This window comes from Prionailurus viverrinus, chromosome A2, assembly GCF_022837055.1.
Source record: "Prionailurus viverrinus isolate Anna chromosome A2, UM_Priviv_1.0, whole genome shotgun sequence".
In the NCBI taxonomy this organism is placed as follows: domain Eukaryota; kingdom Metazoa; phylum Chordata; class Mammalia; order Carnivora; family Felidae; genus Prionailurus; species Prionailurus viverrinus.
Window position 1 is genome coordinate 6,771,087 of NC_062562.1, and position 17,401 is coordinate 6,788,487.

General features: G+C 52.0%; 2 protein-coding genes across 6 annotated transcripts in view; both read right to left on the reverse strand.

The window, feature by feature from the left end:
- The window catches only part of ICAM3 (intercellular adhesion molecule 3), a 23,272-nt gene continuing 5,871 nt past the window's right edge, over positions 1 to 17,401 (reverse strand). Inside the window, exons 1-8 of one of the 2 annotated variants that reach the window (XM_047829691.1) lie at positions 7,632 to 7,701; positions 7,407 to 7,498; positions 6,564 to 6,830; positions 1,955 to 2,260; positions 1,329 to 1,616; positions 728 to 982; positions 365 to 613; positions 1 to 279 (exon numbers count right to left, since the gene is read on the reverse strand). In XM_047829691.1, coding sequence (XP_047685647.1) covers positions 86 to 279; positions 365 to 613; positions 728 to 982; positions 1,329 to 1,616; positions 1,955 to 2,260; positions 6,564 to 6,830; positions 7,407 to 7,488 — 1,641 coding nt within the window. In that variant the 5' untranslated portion in view covers positions 7,489 to 7,498; positions 7,632 to 7,701 and the 3' untranslated portion in view covers positions 1 to 85. Of the gene's footprint in view, positions 280 to 364; positions 614 to 727; positions 983 to 1,328; positions 1,617 to 1,954; positions 2,261 to 6,563; positions 6,831 to 7,406; positions 7,499 to 7,631; positions 7,702 to 17,401 lie in introns of those variants that run through there. The other variant, XM_047829681.1, reaches the window with a different exon arrangement.
- The window catches only part of TYK2 (tyrosine kinase 2), a 19,521-nt gene continuing 15,897 nt past the window's right edge, over positions 13,778 to 17,401 (reverse strand). For all 4 annotated transcript variants that reach the window (XM_047829576.1, XM_047829585.1, XM_047829565.1 and 1 more), the window contains exons 20-25: positions 17,048 to 17,240; positions 16,601 to 16,719; positions 16,095 to 16,267; positions 15,763 to 15,880; positions 15,234 to 15,344; positions 13,778 to 15,148 (exon numbers count right to left, since the gene is read on the reverse strand). In XM_047829576.1, coding sequence (XP_047685532.1) covers positions 15,014 to 15,148; positions 15,234 to 15,344; positions 15,763 to 15,880; positions 16,095 to 16,267; positions 16,601 to 16,719; positions 17,048 to 17,240 — 849 coding nt within the window. In that variant the 3' untranslated portion in view covers positions 13,778 to 15,013. The remainder of the gene's footprint in view (positions 15,149 to 15,233; positions 15,345 to 15,762; positions 15,881 to 16,094; positions 16,268 to 16,600; positions 16,720 to 17,047; positions 17,241 to 17,401) is intronic.

Below are 17,401 nucleotides of genomic sequence, written 5' to 3' on the forward strand. Positions count from 1 at the left end.
GGATTTTCAGGGCTTTATTGGTGTGGAACCCGGGATACAGCCAAACCCCTATCGTTGTTGGTCCAGCATCCCCCAGGTTCGAAGCTCAGGACGGCCCCTCCCCCACAGCCTCCTCAGGCTGCCTAGACGTCAGGGGCAACCAAGTGCTCCCCTGGTTCACTTGGTAAATGTCACTCCTCTTCTGCAACCCGAAGACGTACACTAAGGCCGCAGTGGTAGTCACAAACCCCAGGGTCACTAACACCACCATGACGATGGTGACAGCATGGGCATTCCGACCTATGCAGAGAAGCAAGGAGTATAAACACACGCACTCTCCCCGCGTGGGTTGCCCATCTGCATCCGCAACCCCGTTTTGGCTCACCCTGAACGTTCATCACCACGGTCACAGTGTATGTGCCTCGAGAGCTGACCGCCTGGCAGGAGTAGGTACCACTATAGTTTAACATGACGGTAAATGGAATCCCGACGGGCACCTCATTCCGGGAGCCTTCCTGAAAACAGTGCAACTCGGGGTCCGGATTGCCCCGGGCCTGGCACCGCAGGACATTGGTGGTTCTGTCTTTCCACGTCAAGCGCTGGGGACATTTGGCTTGGTCAATCTTGGGACCGTCTATGAAACGGTCAAATGATTAGACATACTAGAGTCACAGCGTGGCAAGGAAGAGTAATGTCTTCCCACCAAACAAGGGGAGCAAGGGTTTAAAGGTCAGAGTGACCTACTCACACAGAACACGCAACTGGACGCTCCTGTTCCTGTGTAAGATCTCCCTGTCCACCTCGAGCGTGGCATTGCAGGAGAAGTTGCGCCTGTCATCCCTCTCGGTGGCGATTAGCTGAAGCTGGGCAGGCTGGCCAGGGGCCGCAGCCGGAACTCCGTCCAGCGTGACCTGGACTCGGGCTCCGGCCGCGCAAGTCACAGTCACTTTGGTCCCCTCAGAGGCGCTGGACTCACTCAGGTTTAGGATGGGCCCCCAGAAGCCTAAAAGCGGGGCCTTGCCCTGGAGTTTACTGACCACCCACCTCACATCGGATCCCCGCCCTCCATAACACGTGTTTCGTCTCAAGGTATCAGGCCATGCCTTTCTGCTACTCTGCGGGTCCCCACCGCCTACCCGCCCCCCCCCCCCCCGCCCCCTTCCAACTTGGGACACTTGATCTATACCCTTAGTTACTTAGACCCCGCCCACACTACAACCCCTCCCACTCTGGAGGCTCAGGCCCCACCTCTCCAGTCTAGTCTTCGTCATCTGTGCGGCGCCACTCGGCTACCGAGGCCGCGCCCCTTGTCCCGCCTGTCGAGCCGTCTTGGCTCCGCCCCCTCTTACGGTAGATGGTCAAGTTCTCCCGGGCCTCCCGGCTGTCGCTCCCCAATGTCAGGTTGCAGACAATCTCCCGAGCGCCCTCCTGCTCCGCGCTCGCTGTGACTGTAGCTGTGGCCGTGATCGTATCCCCATGGCTCTCGACAGCAGGATTCAGCATCTGGTTCCCCAGCGCCAGTTGGACCTGGGCCTCGGAGGCCGGGAACAGCCGGTCCAAGGTGCAGTTCACGGACCACGTCGTTCCCACCTCCAAGAGCCGGGGGACAACGAGGTGTGGGGGGGTCACGGGCAGGGCTGCGGAGAAGGGCAGGCGTGAGCAGGAGGAGGTCTCCCAGAACCGTGAAAGGGTCTCCCCTTACCCCATGACTCGTTGTGTGCCCCCAACCACGGTCCTTTCCCAGAATACCTTGCGGCCTGGGTCACCCCCTACCCAGAATACACCCACAGAGCCTTCTCGTAGGCTACCGCGGCCGCGAGTCTCCCAACGGAAGCTGTGCACGGTCCAGTAGCCAAGGGCATGCCTTCCCAGAAGCCGTTGAGGTCCAGTCCACTCCGTTTTCCAAACCCTCCCGGCCAGGGCGCTTTTACTCTGGCTTAGCTCATAACCCACCGTCCGCAGTCCCTTCCCTCACCGAAAGTTCGGAGCTGCCTGGGGGCCGAGCTGTTCTGGAACAGACCCAGCCCTCGGGACCGCAAGTCCAGTTCCGTGCGGCACGAGAAATTGGCGAGGTGGTCGTCTCTGCCCGCCAGCACCGTGACCGTGGCCTCGGCGGGCTCCCCGACGGCCGGCTCCCGGCTCAGCTCCTCCTCCCCGCGGAGCAGCACCACCGTGAGGTTGGTCCGGGGCGCCCCGCCGGCCACCTGGCAGCGCAGGGTGAGGTTTTCGCCCACGGGCTGCCAGCGGGGCAGGGGGGCCAACTCCACGCGCTCCGGGAACCCTGGGGTAGGGTTGGGGGTGGGGGAGAATTGCACTTAGCAGCCAGCCTTGCAACTCCCACCCCAGAGAGCAGAGAGGGGGCTGAGGGTGCGCCAGTGCAGAATTGAAATTTTGAATAAACCTGGAGAGCTTACTTAGTATGTGCCTGCAGAAGTGTTTGCTATTGTCATTTAGCATCATGATTATTATTTCCTGTTTCGTGGGACACCTTGCCAGGCACTGAAATAAAGTCATATTTTCTGTTCCGGAGAAATTCACAGTTAAGGGAAGAAAAAAAAAAAAAAAAAGAAGAAGGAAGGAAGGGGACCAACTTATGACCACATACAACATTATTAGTACTCATAAAAGTTCCTGTTTATTTAGAGTTTTCCTTAGACTTTCCAATTTAAAAAAAATTTAAGTTTATTTATTTTGACAGAGAACAGAGCACATGAGCGGGGGAGGGGCAGAGAGAGAGAGGGAGAGAGAGAGAGAACCCTCAAGCAGGCTTTGCGTGCAGTCAGCACAGAGCGTGCTGTGGGGCTTGAACTCACAGACTGTGAGAGAGATCATGACCTGAGCCAAAGTCAAGAGCCAACACTTAACTGACTGAGCCGCCCAGCTGCCCCTTCTAGTCCAAATGTCATCCACCTTCATTCACAGGCAACCAAGTGAAATCTTCTCTATTATTCTTCTCCTTTACAGATGGAGAAACTGAGGCCCAGAGAGGCGAAGGTGAGATGACCTATCCAAGGACACATAGCCACAAAGGGGCCCGGCTGGGTTTAGAAGGTGAGACTCCCAACTCCAGACCCGTGTATTCACCTGCCTCCTTTTTTTATATATATATAATGTTTATTAATTTTTGAAGTGGGGGGCAGATGGAGAGTCCAAAGCTGACAGCAGACAGCCCGGTGCAGGGTTCGAACTCACGAACTGAACCATGAGATCATGACCTGAGCTGAAGTCCAGACGCTTAACCGACTGAGCCAGGTGCCCAGTCACCTGCCTCCTTGATGTCACATCTAGGGAGTCCCATGGCTACTCCCAGCTTCTGGCCTGGACTCTGGCCTTGGCCTCTCCCAGAGCCTGGCCCCCAATCCATCCGAGGCTCTCCAGGCTCTTACCAGAGCAGCCTCTCAGGATGCTCTGACACAGTCACGAGGGACTCAACACCCCCAGGCTGGGTCCTCTCCCGCCGCAACAGCAGTGTCCCTCTGAGGCACACGTACCAAACCCTGGGCCTCCTTCGGGAAACATCTCATACCCTCAACGATTTGAGCCCGGATCTCAGCTATCACAGAGGCCCGTGCACTGGCTGCCATGAAAAATATTTCACATCTTACTACAGGGAAGTATAGCTTTTCAAAAGCTCCATGACACCATTTCACTTTTATGAAAGACCTGCGTTAGTTAGTATTAACGGAAAGAAATCTGAAGAGTATTTCCGCTTTTAAGAAAAATGGCTGGGAATGCAAGCTGGTGCAGCCACTCTGGAAAACAGTCTGGAGGCTCCTCAAAAAACTAAAAATAGAACTACCCTACGACCCAGCAATTGCACTACTAGGCATTTATCCACGGGATAAAGGCATGCTGTTTCGAAGGGACACATGCACCCCATGTTTATAGCAGCACTATCAACAATAGCCACAGTATGGAAAGAGCCCGAATGGCCATCGATGGATGAATGGATAAAGAAGATGTCACACACACACACACACACACACACACACACACACACAATGGAGTATTACTTGGCAATCAAAAAGAATAAAATCTTGCCATTTGCAACTACGTGGATGGAACTAGAGGGTATTACGCTAAGTGAAATTAGTCAGTCGGGGAAAGACAAATATCATATGACTTCACTCCTATAAGGACTTTAAGAGACAAGACAAAACAGATGAACATAAGGGAAAGGAAACAAAAATAATATAAAAACAGGGAGGGGGACAAAACAGAAGAGACTCATAAATATGGAGAACAAACTGAGGGTTACTGGAGGGGTTGTGGGAGGGTGGGTGGGCTAAATGGGTAAGGGGCGCTGAGGAATCTACTCCTGAAGTCATTGTTGCACTATATGCTAACCAATTTGGAGGTAAATTATAAAAAAAAAAAAATAAAATTTAAAAAAATGGCAAAAAACGAAAATAGCATGCAGCTATACAGAGAGCAGTTATACAGAGAGCAGGCACCCTGCACGGGGAGGGTGGTGCCACCAGGCTCCCTTCTCGGGATTACACTCAACATCTCAGCCGCAAGTCCCCAGGTCTCTGACCTGTGTCTGTGAGCATCAGTCCTTTATCTCCATTTATTTTGCGCATCCGTTAGCAGGATGTGTCCTAAGGTCTCAGGAAAGACTAGGAGGGGCGCCTGGGCGGCTCAGTCAGTTAAGCGTCGGAGTCTTGATTTTGGCTCAGGTCATGATCTCATGATTTGTTGAGTTCAAGCCCCGCACTTACAGCATGGAGCCTGCTTGAGATCCTCTCTCTCCCTCTCTGTCTCTCTCTGCCCCTCCTCCGGGAGCATGTGCTCTCTCTCAAAATAAAGTAATAAGCTAAAAAAAAAAAAAAAGCCTAGGAGAGGTTATTTTTGGGGTCTGGGAATGCTCACCATTTTTTCAATGTAAATTAATTGATTTTTCACTTTCTATCATTTTGACTTATAAAAAGTTTCATAGGAATGCTTTACTTTCGGACAGTAGGAGAAACCTTTATTTACGATTTTAGAATATTTAACAAAGAGGCCCCCATCGGGGCACCACTGGTCAGAGATGATGATAGGCCAGCAAATGCCAGGAATGCTCGGGAACTCGGGGTTGGGGTGCGGTGGGCTAGCCGCAATATGGAGCATACGCCAATTTCTACCGTGAAAACACTGCCTCGATGGCCGCTTTTAAGCTACCCAGTGCGACACAGGGTTGGGAAAAGGTGAGGACAGTCGGCTCCGGTGAGACAGGACCTACAGGCTCCTGCAGAGCCCTGGACAGAGGCATCTGGAGCACACACAAATGTACGCCCTATACAGAAATGTGGACACAAAGATATGAATGCAGCGACATGTACTGACACAGACAGACATCCACGGCCACTCACACACGGACACACACATTGACATAGAAAACACGCTTACACAGAGATACACACAGGTGTGGATACTGACGTACACAGACATGTACATTCACATTCACACTCAGATACACACACACAGACACGCGTGTGCATTCACACAGACACACAGAGATGATGACACACATACAGACACTCACAGACACGCACACAGGTACACAAAACGGATACTGGCCCACAGCAGGAGCCTACACATGGTCACACGCACACACTACACTTATCTAGGAAGGCTTCACAAAACGGTAGGTTCCACGAGTGTCCGCACTCTATTTTCTCGTCTACTGTATTCTTTTAAGTGCAGAGGGATTCTGGCAGGAACCATAAGAAACAGAGGACACCCGGGTGGCTCAGTCGATTAAGCATCCGACTTCAGCTCAGGTCATGATCTCACGTGATTCATGAGTTTGAGCCCCGTATTGGGCTCTGTGCTGACAGCTCAGAGCCTGGAGCCTGCTTCATGTGTCCTCCCTCTCTCTGCCCCCTCCCCACTGGTTCTCGCTCTCTACCTCAAAATAAATAAATAAACATAAAAAAAAAAGAGAGAGAGAGAAAGAAACTGGTAACAGTGGGGTCTGGGAAGGAAGACTCATTGGTTAGGAACAAGGGCTTGAGGGCCAGACTACCCACTTCTCCAGGCTATGAACCCTGACAAGCAACTTTACCCCGTTGAGGCTTAAATTCCTCATCTGTGAAATGGGGCTCCTAAGTGTACCTCCCCCGCCTGGGAGACTTCTTAAAGACTGAATGAACCCCTAGTGTCCACATTTAAAACAGTGACCACTCGCAGCCAGCACAAGGCAATGGAGGTTTAACACACACCTTTTTATACTTTTGGATTTTGGAACCACATGCATGAATGATTAACTGCTGTGAAAATAAAAGTAATACATAAAAGACATGAGGTATCATTTAAGAATCCTTGTTGGGACGCAAGTTGATTTCACAGCTGCTGCCCTGGCATATGGTTGAGATGTATCTCTCTGTCTCTGTGTCTGTCTGTCTGTCTGTCTGTCTCTCTCTCTCTCTCTCTCTCTCACACACACACACACACACACACACACACATTCAGGTCCAAGCTCTGGGTCAGAGCCCTCGTTCCTTTCTGGAGACTCAGGGTTCCCTGCTCCCCCGCACCACTGGCCATGTACCCCCACTACTGCCCAAGGCCAGTGCCACCTCCAAGCCACAACCACTCACGGTATACTGTGATGTCAGAGGAGGCTGTCATCTGGAAGCCATCGCAGAAGCCGGAGCAGAGGACCTGGCTGTCACTGGCCACACTGCTGAGCTGGAAGGCTGCCCAGCCCAGACCATTGCCCACTGGCTTCTTGGGTAGGGATGTCTCCAGGGTGATGAGTTTGGGATTGGGACAATCCGTGCTGCAGTTCACCAAGAAGGACCCTCCTGCAGGCACCACGGGGTTCTGGGGCTCCACCCTCAGTGGGAACTTCTGCCCCTGGGCACCTGTGGGAACAGAGGGACACCGCTGTTTGTTCCAGTGTCTCAATCTACCCTTCTGCAGGCCCCACCTTTTCACATCACCTCCCTGCTTTCATGGTACTTCAGTCCGGTGGGGAAGACGGATGATTGATCAGGAACTGGGGAAGCCTCCGAGGAAGGCTAGGGGAGACCCTGATCCAGACTGTAGGAGGAAGCATGTCAGGGAAAGCTTCCTGGAGGAGGGGACAAATCGGGCCAGTTCGGAAGGGAAAGTAAGAATTGGTTATCTGAGTGAAAGGGAAGTGATCCTGGCAGAGGGAAAAGGAGAGACAGAGGTCCAGGGAGGGACTGTGTGTGTGTGTGTGTGTGTGTGTGTGTGTGCACGCGCGTTGGGGTAGGAGACAAGTCACAGGCAGGGGAGCCCTGAAGGCTGAGCTAAGGAAGCCATAACTTTCTGTTGAGGCCAGTGATGAGCCCCCTGTCAGGTGGGAGTTTAAGGAAGTGTTGCGGCAGCCAGGATGTGGGAAGCTTTGCTCTCTCCATTCCCCCACCCTCCCCTGATCCCCCAACTCCAGCCCTCCCCAGGCTGACTTGCCTCACCTGGGGGCAGCAGACAGCAGACCAGGAGCAGGGAGATAAGTGTGGTCCTGCAGGCCCCCCGCAGCAGCCCCGAGGGTGACATCGTGCCCAGCCTGCAGGAGGAAGTTGCCTTAATGAGGTGCAAGGCAGTGGGGAGCAGGCGGGGCACCCGGGGGGGGGGGGGGACGGAAGCACAGCCACAGTGGTTACAATTACAGAAGTCCAGGGGCTGCTCTTTGCCCCGACCTGGGGAAGGGCAGAGGGGATGTTCTGTGGCCCAGAGGGTCCAGAGTGGGGGACCTAGCGACGACGTGGAGGGTGCTGCTGGGTCGTGGAAGGGGCAGACCTGACTTAACACCGCTGGCCTCTAAATGCACTGACAGGAAATGCTAACGCAGTCGGCTTCCTTTGTTCTCAGCACAAGGAAGACACCTCCTTCCTGATGAACTTGGGTGAAGGGGGGTGTCCTGTTCCCAGAGAGGAAGTTAACACGGGATCTCCTGACAGACATTGTCCTTGAGGTGATAAGGTGGGATTTCAAGCTGACAGTGGGGGGGACTTCTAGGCAGGGTCTAAAAGCGCAGTGGGAGATCTCAACATTCCTTGTGGGGGTGAATAAGAGATTTGGGGGTGACAGTTGAGGGACCCCTGAGATGAGGGAAGATGTGAAAATGAACAGAGCCTACATGTATCGGGCCCTTGTGACTGGCTGTGTGTTGACTGAGTGGCTACTGGGGGGCCCTTTACCCCTGAAGATCTTCGAGGACCCCCCTTCCCCGTGGGTCATGCTGAGGCCGGGTGTTTGGGGTACAGCCGAGTCTGGAGCCTCCATCTGTTGAGGATGCTACTTGTAACTGGTCCTAACCCCTGTCCTCTGCCCCCCTGCCCACCCCTCCAGGCAGCCGGTTTCTCCACCCCCAGAGAAGGGACTAGGGGTCAGGTGGACCCTAAGACTTCCATCTACTCCGTCTCCCCAGCTTCTGACCTTCCCCTCGCGCCTCCGATCGGAGCTCCAGAGAGGGACGTGGCCTGGGTCCTTGATGGCACCCAGCTCCCATGCCCTCTCCCCATCCTGAGGCCACGCCCCCTCCCCTCTCAGCTGAAGCACCTTCCCCCTCCAGTCGGGTCTCCCCCCCAGTCCATTTCCCACAAAGTCCCGCGAGATCCCCTAAAACCCAAATCAAAAGTATTTGTAAATAATACTGGTATCCCCCACTTTTCTAAAGTTCCGTTACGCCACTTCACGTTTACGAAAGACCTGCGTTAGTACCTGTTTTTGTGGAACCGAAAGAAATCCGAAAACGATTTGCCCTTTTATGAGAAAAGATGAAAAGCGAAAAAATAGTACTCGGCATTGGTTTTGCAGTGGACGTCGCAGAGGCAGGGAGAGGCACACCGCCAAGCCCCGTCCCGGGGATTACACGCAGCATCTCAGCCCCCAGCCCCCAGGGCTCTGACCTGTGTCTATGGGCATCCGTACTTTATCTTGATTTACTTTGTGCATCCGTTAGTAGGATGTGCCCTGAGGTCTCAGAAAAAACAAAGAGAGGTTATTCTTTGGGCCTGGGAACGCTAACAATTTTTTATCTGTATAAATTAACGAGAAGTACTTCCTCTCTTTAAGCCATTTGGGCTCACAAAAGGTTTCATGGGAACGCTTTACTTTTGTATGGCGTGAGAAACCTGTGTATGCGAAAAGGGATGATACCCAGATTACAGAAATTCCTGGAAGTTATAGAGGAAATGAACAGGGGATCTCCAGACACTCTCCTTGAGGTGACAAGGTGGGATTTCAATGCAACATTTAAAGAGGACAATGCAGACAGTACTAGGCAGGGTCTAAAGACCTTCACCTGAGAGGTCAGTATTCTTGGGGGGGGGGGGGGAATAAAAGAGAATAACTCAACAACAACAAAAAAGCAATTAAAAATGGGCAGAGCACTTGAATAGACATTTCTTTTAATTTTTTTTTTTTTTTTTTTTTTTTTTTAATTTTAGAGATACGGTGCTTGGATGGCTCGGTTGAGCATCTGACTCTTGGTTTCGGCTCAGGTCATGATCTCACAGTTCATGGGTTCGAGCCCCATATTAGGCTCCACTCTGACGGAGCCTGCTTGAGATTCTCTCTGTCTCTGTCTCTGTCTCTGTCTCTCTCTCAAAATAAATAAATAAACCTTAAAAAAACAAGTTGGAGAGAGAGAGAGAGAGCACAAGTGGGGGAGAGAGGCAGAGGGAGAGAGAGGACCTTAAGTAGGCTGCAAGCCCAGCATGGAGCCTGATGCAGGGCTGGATCCCACGACCCTGGGGTCATGACCTGAGTCTGAATCAAGAGTCAGATGCTCAACTGCCTGAGCCGCCCAGGCGCCCCTAGGCATTTCTTCAAAGAGGCGATATAAATGGTCCCTAAACATATAAAAAGATGCCCAAGCTCCCTAGCCATTAGGGAAATGCAAATCAAAACCAGAATGAAAGTGAGGCGCCAGGGTGTCTCGGTTGGTCGGTTAAGTGTCTGATTTCGGCTCAGGTCATGATCTCACTATTCATGAGTTCGAGCCCCGCGTCGGGCTCTGTGCTAACAGCTCAGAGCCAGGAGCCTGCTTCGGATTCTGTGTCTCCCTCTCTCTCTGCCCCTCCCCTGCTCATGCTCTCTCTCTCTCTCTCTCTCTCTCTCTCTGTCTCTGTCTCTGTTTCTCCCTCTCTCTCAACTAAATAAACATGTGAAAAAAAACGTAGCATTATAAAACAAACAAACATAGAATTATACAATGCTGCAATTCCACTCCTAAGTATGTATCCAAAAGGGACTCAAACAGATATGTGGACACCAAGGTTCACAGCAGCATTATTCACAAAAGACAGAAGCCACCTAAGTGTCCACGAGCAAAAAGGGGTGAACGAAACATGATGTATAAATACGGTGAAATATTATTCAGCCCTAAAAGGAAAAGAAAAACCCATCTGACACGTTACAACACGGATGAGCCTTGAAAACATTAGGCCAAGTGAACCAAGCCAGGCACAAAAGGACACATAGTGCACTTAGATATGAGGTCCCTAGACTAGGCAACTAGTGGAGAAAGTAGGATGCGGTGGCCGCCAGGGGCTGAGGGGGAGCGGGATGTGGCATCGGTGTTTAATGGGGACAGTTTGGGAAGATGCAAAAGTGCTGTACATTGTGCTGGTGATGACACATCTACTTATTTTGATTTGTGTCTGAATCATGAGATGGGTTGATGGATGGGAGGAATGGATAGATACAGTGTGGCCAAGTAATAGTTAGCAATCTAAGTAACTGTGGATCCTAGGGGTAATCACTGTATTATTCTTCTGACTTCTAGATGTGTGCGATTTTTCAGAAAAAAAAAAAAAAAAAAAAAAAAAAAAAACGTTGGAAAATAAAGACTGGATCCTTGATGGATCTGAGTGGCTGCTTAAGTCACAAAAGGAGGGACAAGCTGATTTGGAGTTCCTCCTGTCAAGAGGGCACAATGCCCCCCGTGGAAGTCTTGCCAGGAAATGGAAATTGAGAGGCGCCTGGATGGCTCCGATGGGTAAGCATCCGACTTTGGCTCAGGGTATGATCTCACGGTTTGTGAGTTCAAGCCCCACATGGGGCTCTGTGCTGGCAGCTCGGAGCCTGGAGCCTGCTTCGGATTCTGTGTCTCCCTCTCTCTCTGCCCCTCCCTGGCTCGTGCTCTGTCTCTGTCTCTCTCAAAAATAAATACTAAACATAACTTTTTTTGAAAAATAAAAAAAGAAAGAAAGAAAGAAAGAAAGAAAGAAAGAAAGAAAGAAAAGAAAGAAAGAAAAGAAAGAAAGAAATGGAAATTGAGCCTGGGCATTGGTTGGTCAAAGGGAGAACAGAGGAACATATTAAACTACACCACAAGGGTGACATCAGACTTCTATAAAGCCTACAGGACAAACAATCCAGTTTTTTTAAGTTTTTAATGTTTTTTTAAATTATTATTTACTTTTGAGAGAGAGAGAGAGCAAGAGTGGGAGGGGCATGGAGAGAGACACACACAGAATCTGAAGCAGGTTCCAGGCCCTGAGCTGTCAGCACAGCGCCCAAAGCAGAGCTCGAATCCACAAACCCTGAGATCATGACCTAAGCCGAAGTCAGACACTTAACCAACTGAGCCACACAGGCGCCCCTCAAATATGTTGCAAGGGGCAAAAAAAGGAACCCAGAACTTAAAGGAAGCTGCCCTCAAACCAGTGCAGTATGTGGGCCTTGTTTGCACTTTTATTTGAACCAGTAAATATTTAAGAAACAATTAGGGGGGCACCTGGGTGGCTCAGTCGGTTAAGTGTCCAACTTTGGCTCGGGTCATGATCTCACAGTTCATGAGTTCAAGCCCCACGGCGGGCTCTGTGCTGACAGTTCAGAGCCTGGAGCCTGCTTCAGATTCTGTGTCTCCCTCTCTCTCTGCCCCTTCTTGGCTTGCACTCTGTCTCTCTCTCTCAAAAATGAATACACGTTAAAAAAAATTGTAATCTAAATACTCACAGGCTACACAATGATATTGAAGAATTATTGTTAAACTTTTTAGGTGTGATAATGATTGCAGTTATTGTTTGTGGTTCGATCTTTTCAAGATACGTATGGAAGTTTTTACAGGGAAAATGATGTCTGGGATTTGCTGCAAAATTCTCCAGTGGCAGGGAAACGGATGGGGGTAGAGCTCAAACATGTTCGGCAGTGGATACTGGAAACTGCTGATGCTGGCAGTTAAGTTCAGGTTTGTTTGTTACCTTATTCTTCCCTATTTTGCATGTGCTTTAAACTGTCCATAATACAACTTAAAAAAAATTTTTTTTTAATATTTTTATTTGAGACAGAGAGAGACAGAACATGAGTGGGGGGTGGGGGCAGAGAGAGAGGGAGACACAGAATCTGAAGCAGGTTCCAGGCTCCAAGCTGTCAGCACAGAGCCCGACGCGGGGCTGGAACCCACAAACCGTGCGATCATGACTTGAGTCGAAGTCGGACACTTAACTGACTGAGCCGCCCAGGCACCCAACTTTTTTTTTTTTTTTAAATAAGTAGCCACACAAGAATAAGCAAGATAATTTTGGAAAGAGACTGCCCTATCAAATATCAAAATATATTCTAGTGGCAACGTCTTTTACCAGGTGGCCCACTACCAGGCTCGATCCTACAAGCAGCTATTCCCATTGAGAATTTGTGCTACAGATACCCTTGAACCTGGGCAAGGAGGCGATGTAGCAGGTGGCTACTACTACTGCAATGATTAGAAGTGGCCAATGACCCCCAGAAGGGAACAAATGCTAACATTTCAATGATGAGCCACAACACAGCCATAAACTAGAACAAGGAAATCCTGTAGGCCTGGGTATGTGGAACCATCCCGAAGACCTCTAGCAGGTAGGGGAAAAAAGAGTGCATAGTAGTAGCATTTTTTTTGGAGGGGTTGCCTGGGTGACTCAGTCGGTAAAGCATCCAACTTTGGCTCAGGCCATGATCTCATGATTCGTGGGTTCGAGCCCCGCGTCGGGCTCTGTGCTGACAGCTCGGAGCCTGGAGCCTGCTTCGGATTCTGTGTCTCCCTCTCTCTCTGCCCCTCCCCCACTCATGTGCGCGCTCTCTCTCTCTTTCAAAAATAAATAAACATTTAAAAAAGAAGAAGAAGAAGAAGTGAATCGATAGGGGCACCTGGGTGGCTCAGTAAGCATCTGATTTCAGCCCAGGTCATGATCTCACGGTTCATGAGTTTGAGTCCTGCATCAGGCTCTGTACTGACAGCTCAGAGCCTGGAGCCTGCTTTGGATTCTGTGTCTCCCTCTCTCTCAAAAATAAATAAACATTAACAAAATTTTTTTAAAAAGAAAGAAACATTGAAACAAATGTTTTTTAAGTAGGCTCCACACCTATCGTGGGGCTTGAACTCACAACCCTGAGATTGAGAGTCATATTCTATCTATCGAGCCAGCCAAGCACTCGACGTTACTATTTTTCCAAAAGATGACAAAGCATAGTATGTGTACAGATTTCCTTGTATCTGGACGAAGTGTCTCTGGAAGCAGAAACAGGAAACCAGATGACATTAGTTGCCTTCAGAGAGACGACAGCAGTGGCTAACAGACATTTCACTGCTGATTTCAATATTACCTGCTTCTCCGCCCCCCCCCCCCCCCCGCCCCGGCCTTAACAACTATAATACAAATTTAGTATGCAAGCTGTTATCAAAAGCAGATCTCAATACACGAGTATGGAGTATGGAATTATCTGGAAGAGGGGAGATGCAACGCACAAGGTCTTGAGAAGTCAAATGAGAAAGAAAAATATTACACGGCCTTTCACAATGTGGCTATACATCTCCCATCTCAGGGACGTGTTGAGTAGAAACGCTTTGGCCAACACCAGATTAACAACAATATCAAATGTTTATTAAGTACTTGTTTGCAGGTATCTTTGCTAAGAGTCTGACATGAAGGACCTCATTAGCTATTTACATTAGTCCGCTGCAGTGGTGAGCATGACCACCCCCAGGTCATAGTTGAGGAATAAGGCCCAGAGAGGGAAAGCCATTCACCTGAAGTCACACAGGGGAGGAAAGGGTAGGTCTGGCACTCGTCTACATGGCATGTCCCCCCTCCCCCCCCCCCTGCAATTCACCTATTTAGCAAGTAGTTATTGAGAGCCCTCTGTGTTCCAGGTACTGGCCTGCTGCTCGCTGGTGATTCCGAGGTGAACAAAGCTTAAAGAGTTCAGCCAGGTTTTTTTCTGCAGAAACTTTGCTCCGGCTGCAATCCCCAGGGGCGCAAACACCTGCTGCAGAAGGGCCCAAGGACCACAGCCTCCAGCAGAGAAAATAGGAGTTTATTACCAGCTAGCGGAAATGGTGGGTCCTAAGGGTGGGAGCTGGCGGGGGAGGTGGGGAGGTAAAAAAATCGGATTCGAAGGCCTGAGTAGGTCCTTGCTGGTCCTGGGTCCCTCAGGGGTCTGCCCCAGGCTCATAACCACGGAAGGTGCTATAGTCTGAAGGTGTGCATCCCCTCAAAAAAAATTTTTTTAAAGTAGGCTTCACGCCTGGTGCAGAGCCCCACGCAGGGCTTGAATTCACAACCCCGAGATCAAGACCTGAGCTGAGATCAAGAGTCGGATGCTTAAGCGGCTGAGCCACCCAAGCGCCCATCAGAATCCTTACATTGAAATCCTAACGCTCAGTGTGATGGTATTAGGAGGCGGGCCTTTGGCAGCTGCTAGATCATGAGGGTGGAACCTTCAGAAGCGTCTTTACAAAAGAGACTCCAGAGAGCTCCCTAGCCCTCTCCCACCCTGTGAGGACACAGCCAGCAGGTGTGGGCTCTGAACCAAGAGGGCCTTCACCAGAATGTGACCATGCTGGTGTCTTGATCTTGGATGTCTCAGCCTCCAGAGCTGTCAGAAATACATTTGTTGGTAAGCGCCCCCACCAGAGGTGTTGGTAAAGCAACCCGAGCGGACTAAGACAGAAGACCGTTCACAGAGGTGGGGTCTCCAGACAGAATAAGGCACAGGGAATGGTGAGGCCGACCTCTCCCCCTTCGGATCCTCTCGGGGTGGGGAGCCCCTCTCCTGGGTGTCTACTCCAATACCCTGAGAGCTGGTGGTAGAGGCTTCAGCACACATTGAACACTGAGGCGGCCTGGCCTTGGTATTTCTCCTGGACCGTCTTGAGAATGGGGATGAGGTTTTGGAAAGTGGGGCGGAATGAGGCCTCTGCCTCCCAGCAGTTCTTCATGAGGAGGTAGATCTGGGGAGGAAAGTACTGGAAATGTGGCGGCTGCTCTTTCTGCAGCCGGCTGATGGGGAGGTGAATGGGGGGAGAGAGGGCTCACCTCGCAAGGGCATTTCTCTGGCCGCGGCAGCCTCTCCCCTCGTTCCAGCAGCTCAGTGAGCCTCAGCACCGTCATCTGCCCTTGGGTGAGGCCTATGAGCTCGATGAATTTCTACCCCGAAACAAGACAAGGTCTATTCAGGAGGTGTGTCTACCTAGACAGAGGCTTCTAGCCCCGCCTCTGCTGCTTCTTGGGGCAGAAGTTTACACTTATGACTTCATCTCCCTGGGCCTTGGTTTACTCACCTGTAAAAAGGGGCAGTAACATCTACCGCTGGGGTTACTGTAGAAGTTAGGTAACTAACATTTATAGAGTAAGTCTGAAACAGGTGTTTGCTATTAAGTCTCTGTTTTTATCTATCCAGAATATTTTTTTTTTAAAGACTTTTAAGTAATCTCTAAATCCAACGTGTGGCTTGAACCCCATGGGATTAGGGATTAAACCCTTGCTAAAGTGGAGGGGCTGGGAATCCAATGCATGCCTTTCTAACTCCTCTGGAATGGGGTGGGGCTGAGGGCCTGTCTCTCACCGAAGGGGGGCTCTGGCTGGAGTCACAGTAGGTCAGCAGCTCATACATGGTGACCCCGAAGGACCAGACGTCAGATGCATAGTAGAACTTACACTCCTTCAGGCACTCTGGAGCATACCTGGGGGGATGGGGCACTCAGGCCTTGGGCCAGACCAGGTTAGAGTCTTACCTGGGTATTGGGAGCTCTCTGGTTCCAGTTAGGGCCCCACCAGGGTGGGGGGCAATTTCACTGGGATCAGACCCTGTCATCTGAGACCCCAGCATCTATCTCCTTCCCCCTGTCGGCCCCAGGTGACCCTGACACCCCACTTCAGCTGGTCCTGTCTGGTCACCAGAATACGGGGCTGTCCCCATCTTCGCGCACGCGGTAGTACTCATGGCCTTCAGGCACAGCCTTGGCTAGGCCAAAGTCCCCGATTTTGACCAGCCTGTCGTTGTCCAGCAGCACGTTGCGGGCGGCCAGGTCTCGGTGGACGTAGTGCTGTGCATGAAGGTAGGCCATGCCCTGGGGGGAGGGGGAGCCGGGATCAGTGGGGCGGGGTAGAGCCTGAGGAGTCTTGACCAGGATCAGGAGGGGAGGGGGCGATCAGGTCAGGATGGCGGGGAGCAGGTGCAGGAGCAGGCAGGATGGCAAGCGGAGCCCAGCAAAAGGGAGGAGAGGTGATGGCAGGGGCGGGACAATCGGGAGGGACTGGGCTGCCGGGCGTGCCCAAGTGGGCACAGAGATTCCAGGCGAATGGAAACTGGGGATGCGGGGAGCCGGCCCAGGCCTGGGCACTGGTGAGCCGACTGTATGGGACCCTCAGGCCAGGCCAAAGAGGAGGGGCCACTGGCCCACCTCACAGATCTGCTGGGCGAAGAGTAGCAGTTGGGCCAGTCCGACGTTGTGCCGGGGAAGGTAGTCCCGGAGGCTGCCCAGAGGCACGTACTCCATAACGAGCTGCACCGACTTCTCTCCTGATGCAGAAGGCGGGGCCGAGCGGGGATGGAGCCCGGGGCTGGGGGCCGCCCATCCCGAGCCCCGCAGCGCCCCCGCCCCACCCCAGGCGACGCCCTGACTCGGCCACTCTAGGCCCGGTCCTCAGGTGGGACAGCTCACCCTAAACCTCATCCCCACGTCCCCGGGTGACGGAACCGAAGGTCCCTCCCATCCGTCCTGGCCCCAGCTGCGGGCCAACGTGGGAAGCAGGCAGCCCCGGCGCAACCACCCCACCCGAGGGCGTCCTCCAGTCAGAAGCTGTAATTGGCCAGGCCCTGTTGGCCCCGCCCACCGAGCCGCGCCCACCTTGGTCCTCACAGCATCCCTTGTATTTGACGATGTGCTTGTGGTAGAGCGTGCGCAGGATGTCGATCTCCCGCCGCCAGCCAGTGCGGAGCTGGGGGCCCCCGCCCGCCTTGAGGGCCTTCACAGCCACCATCTCGCCGGTGCCGTCGTTAGTCGGGTCGTAGCAATACAGACTGACCTTGCCGAAATGACCCTGGCCCCAGAGCACGCAGGAGGGTCGGCCCTACCCCGGCTTCCCAGGACCCAGTCCAGTCGGGTCTGTTTGGAAAATCCTGGGCCCCACCTACTCCGTGTTAGGGGGTCTCCTTGGGGCCTAGGCCTCCTTTTCAAATCCTCAGGGCCTCCTTTGAGGCT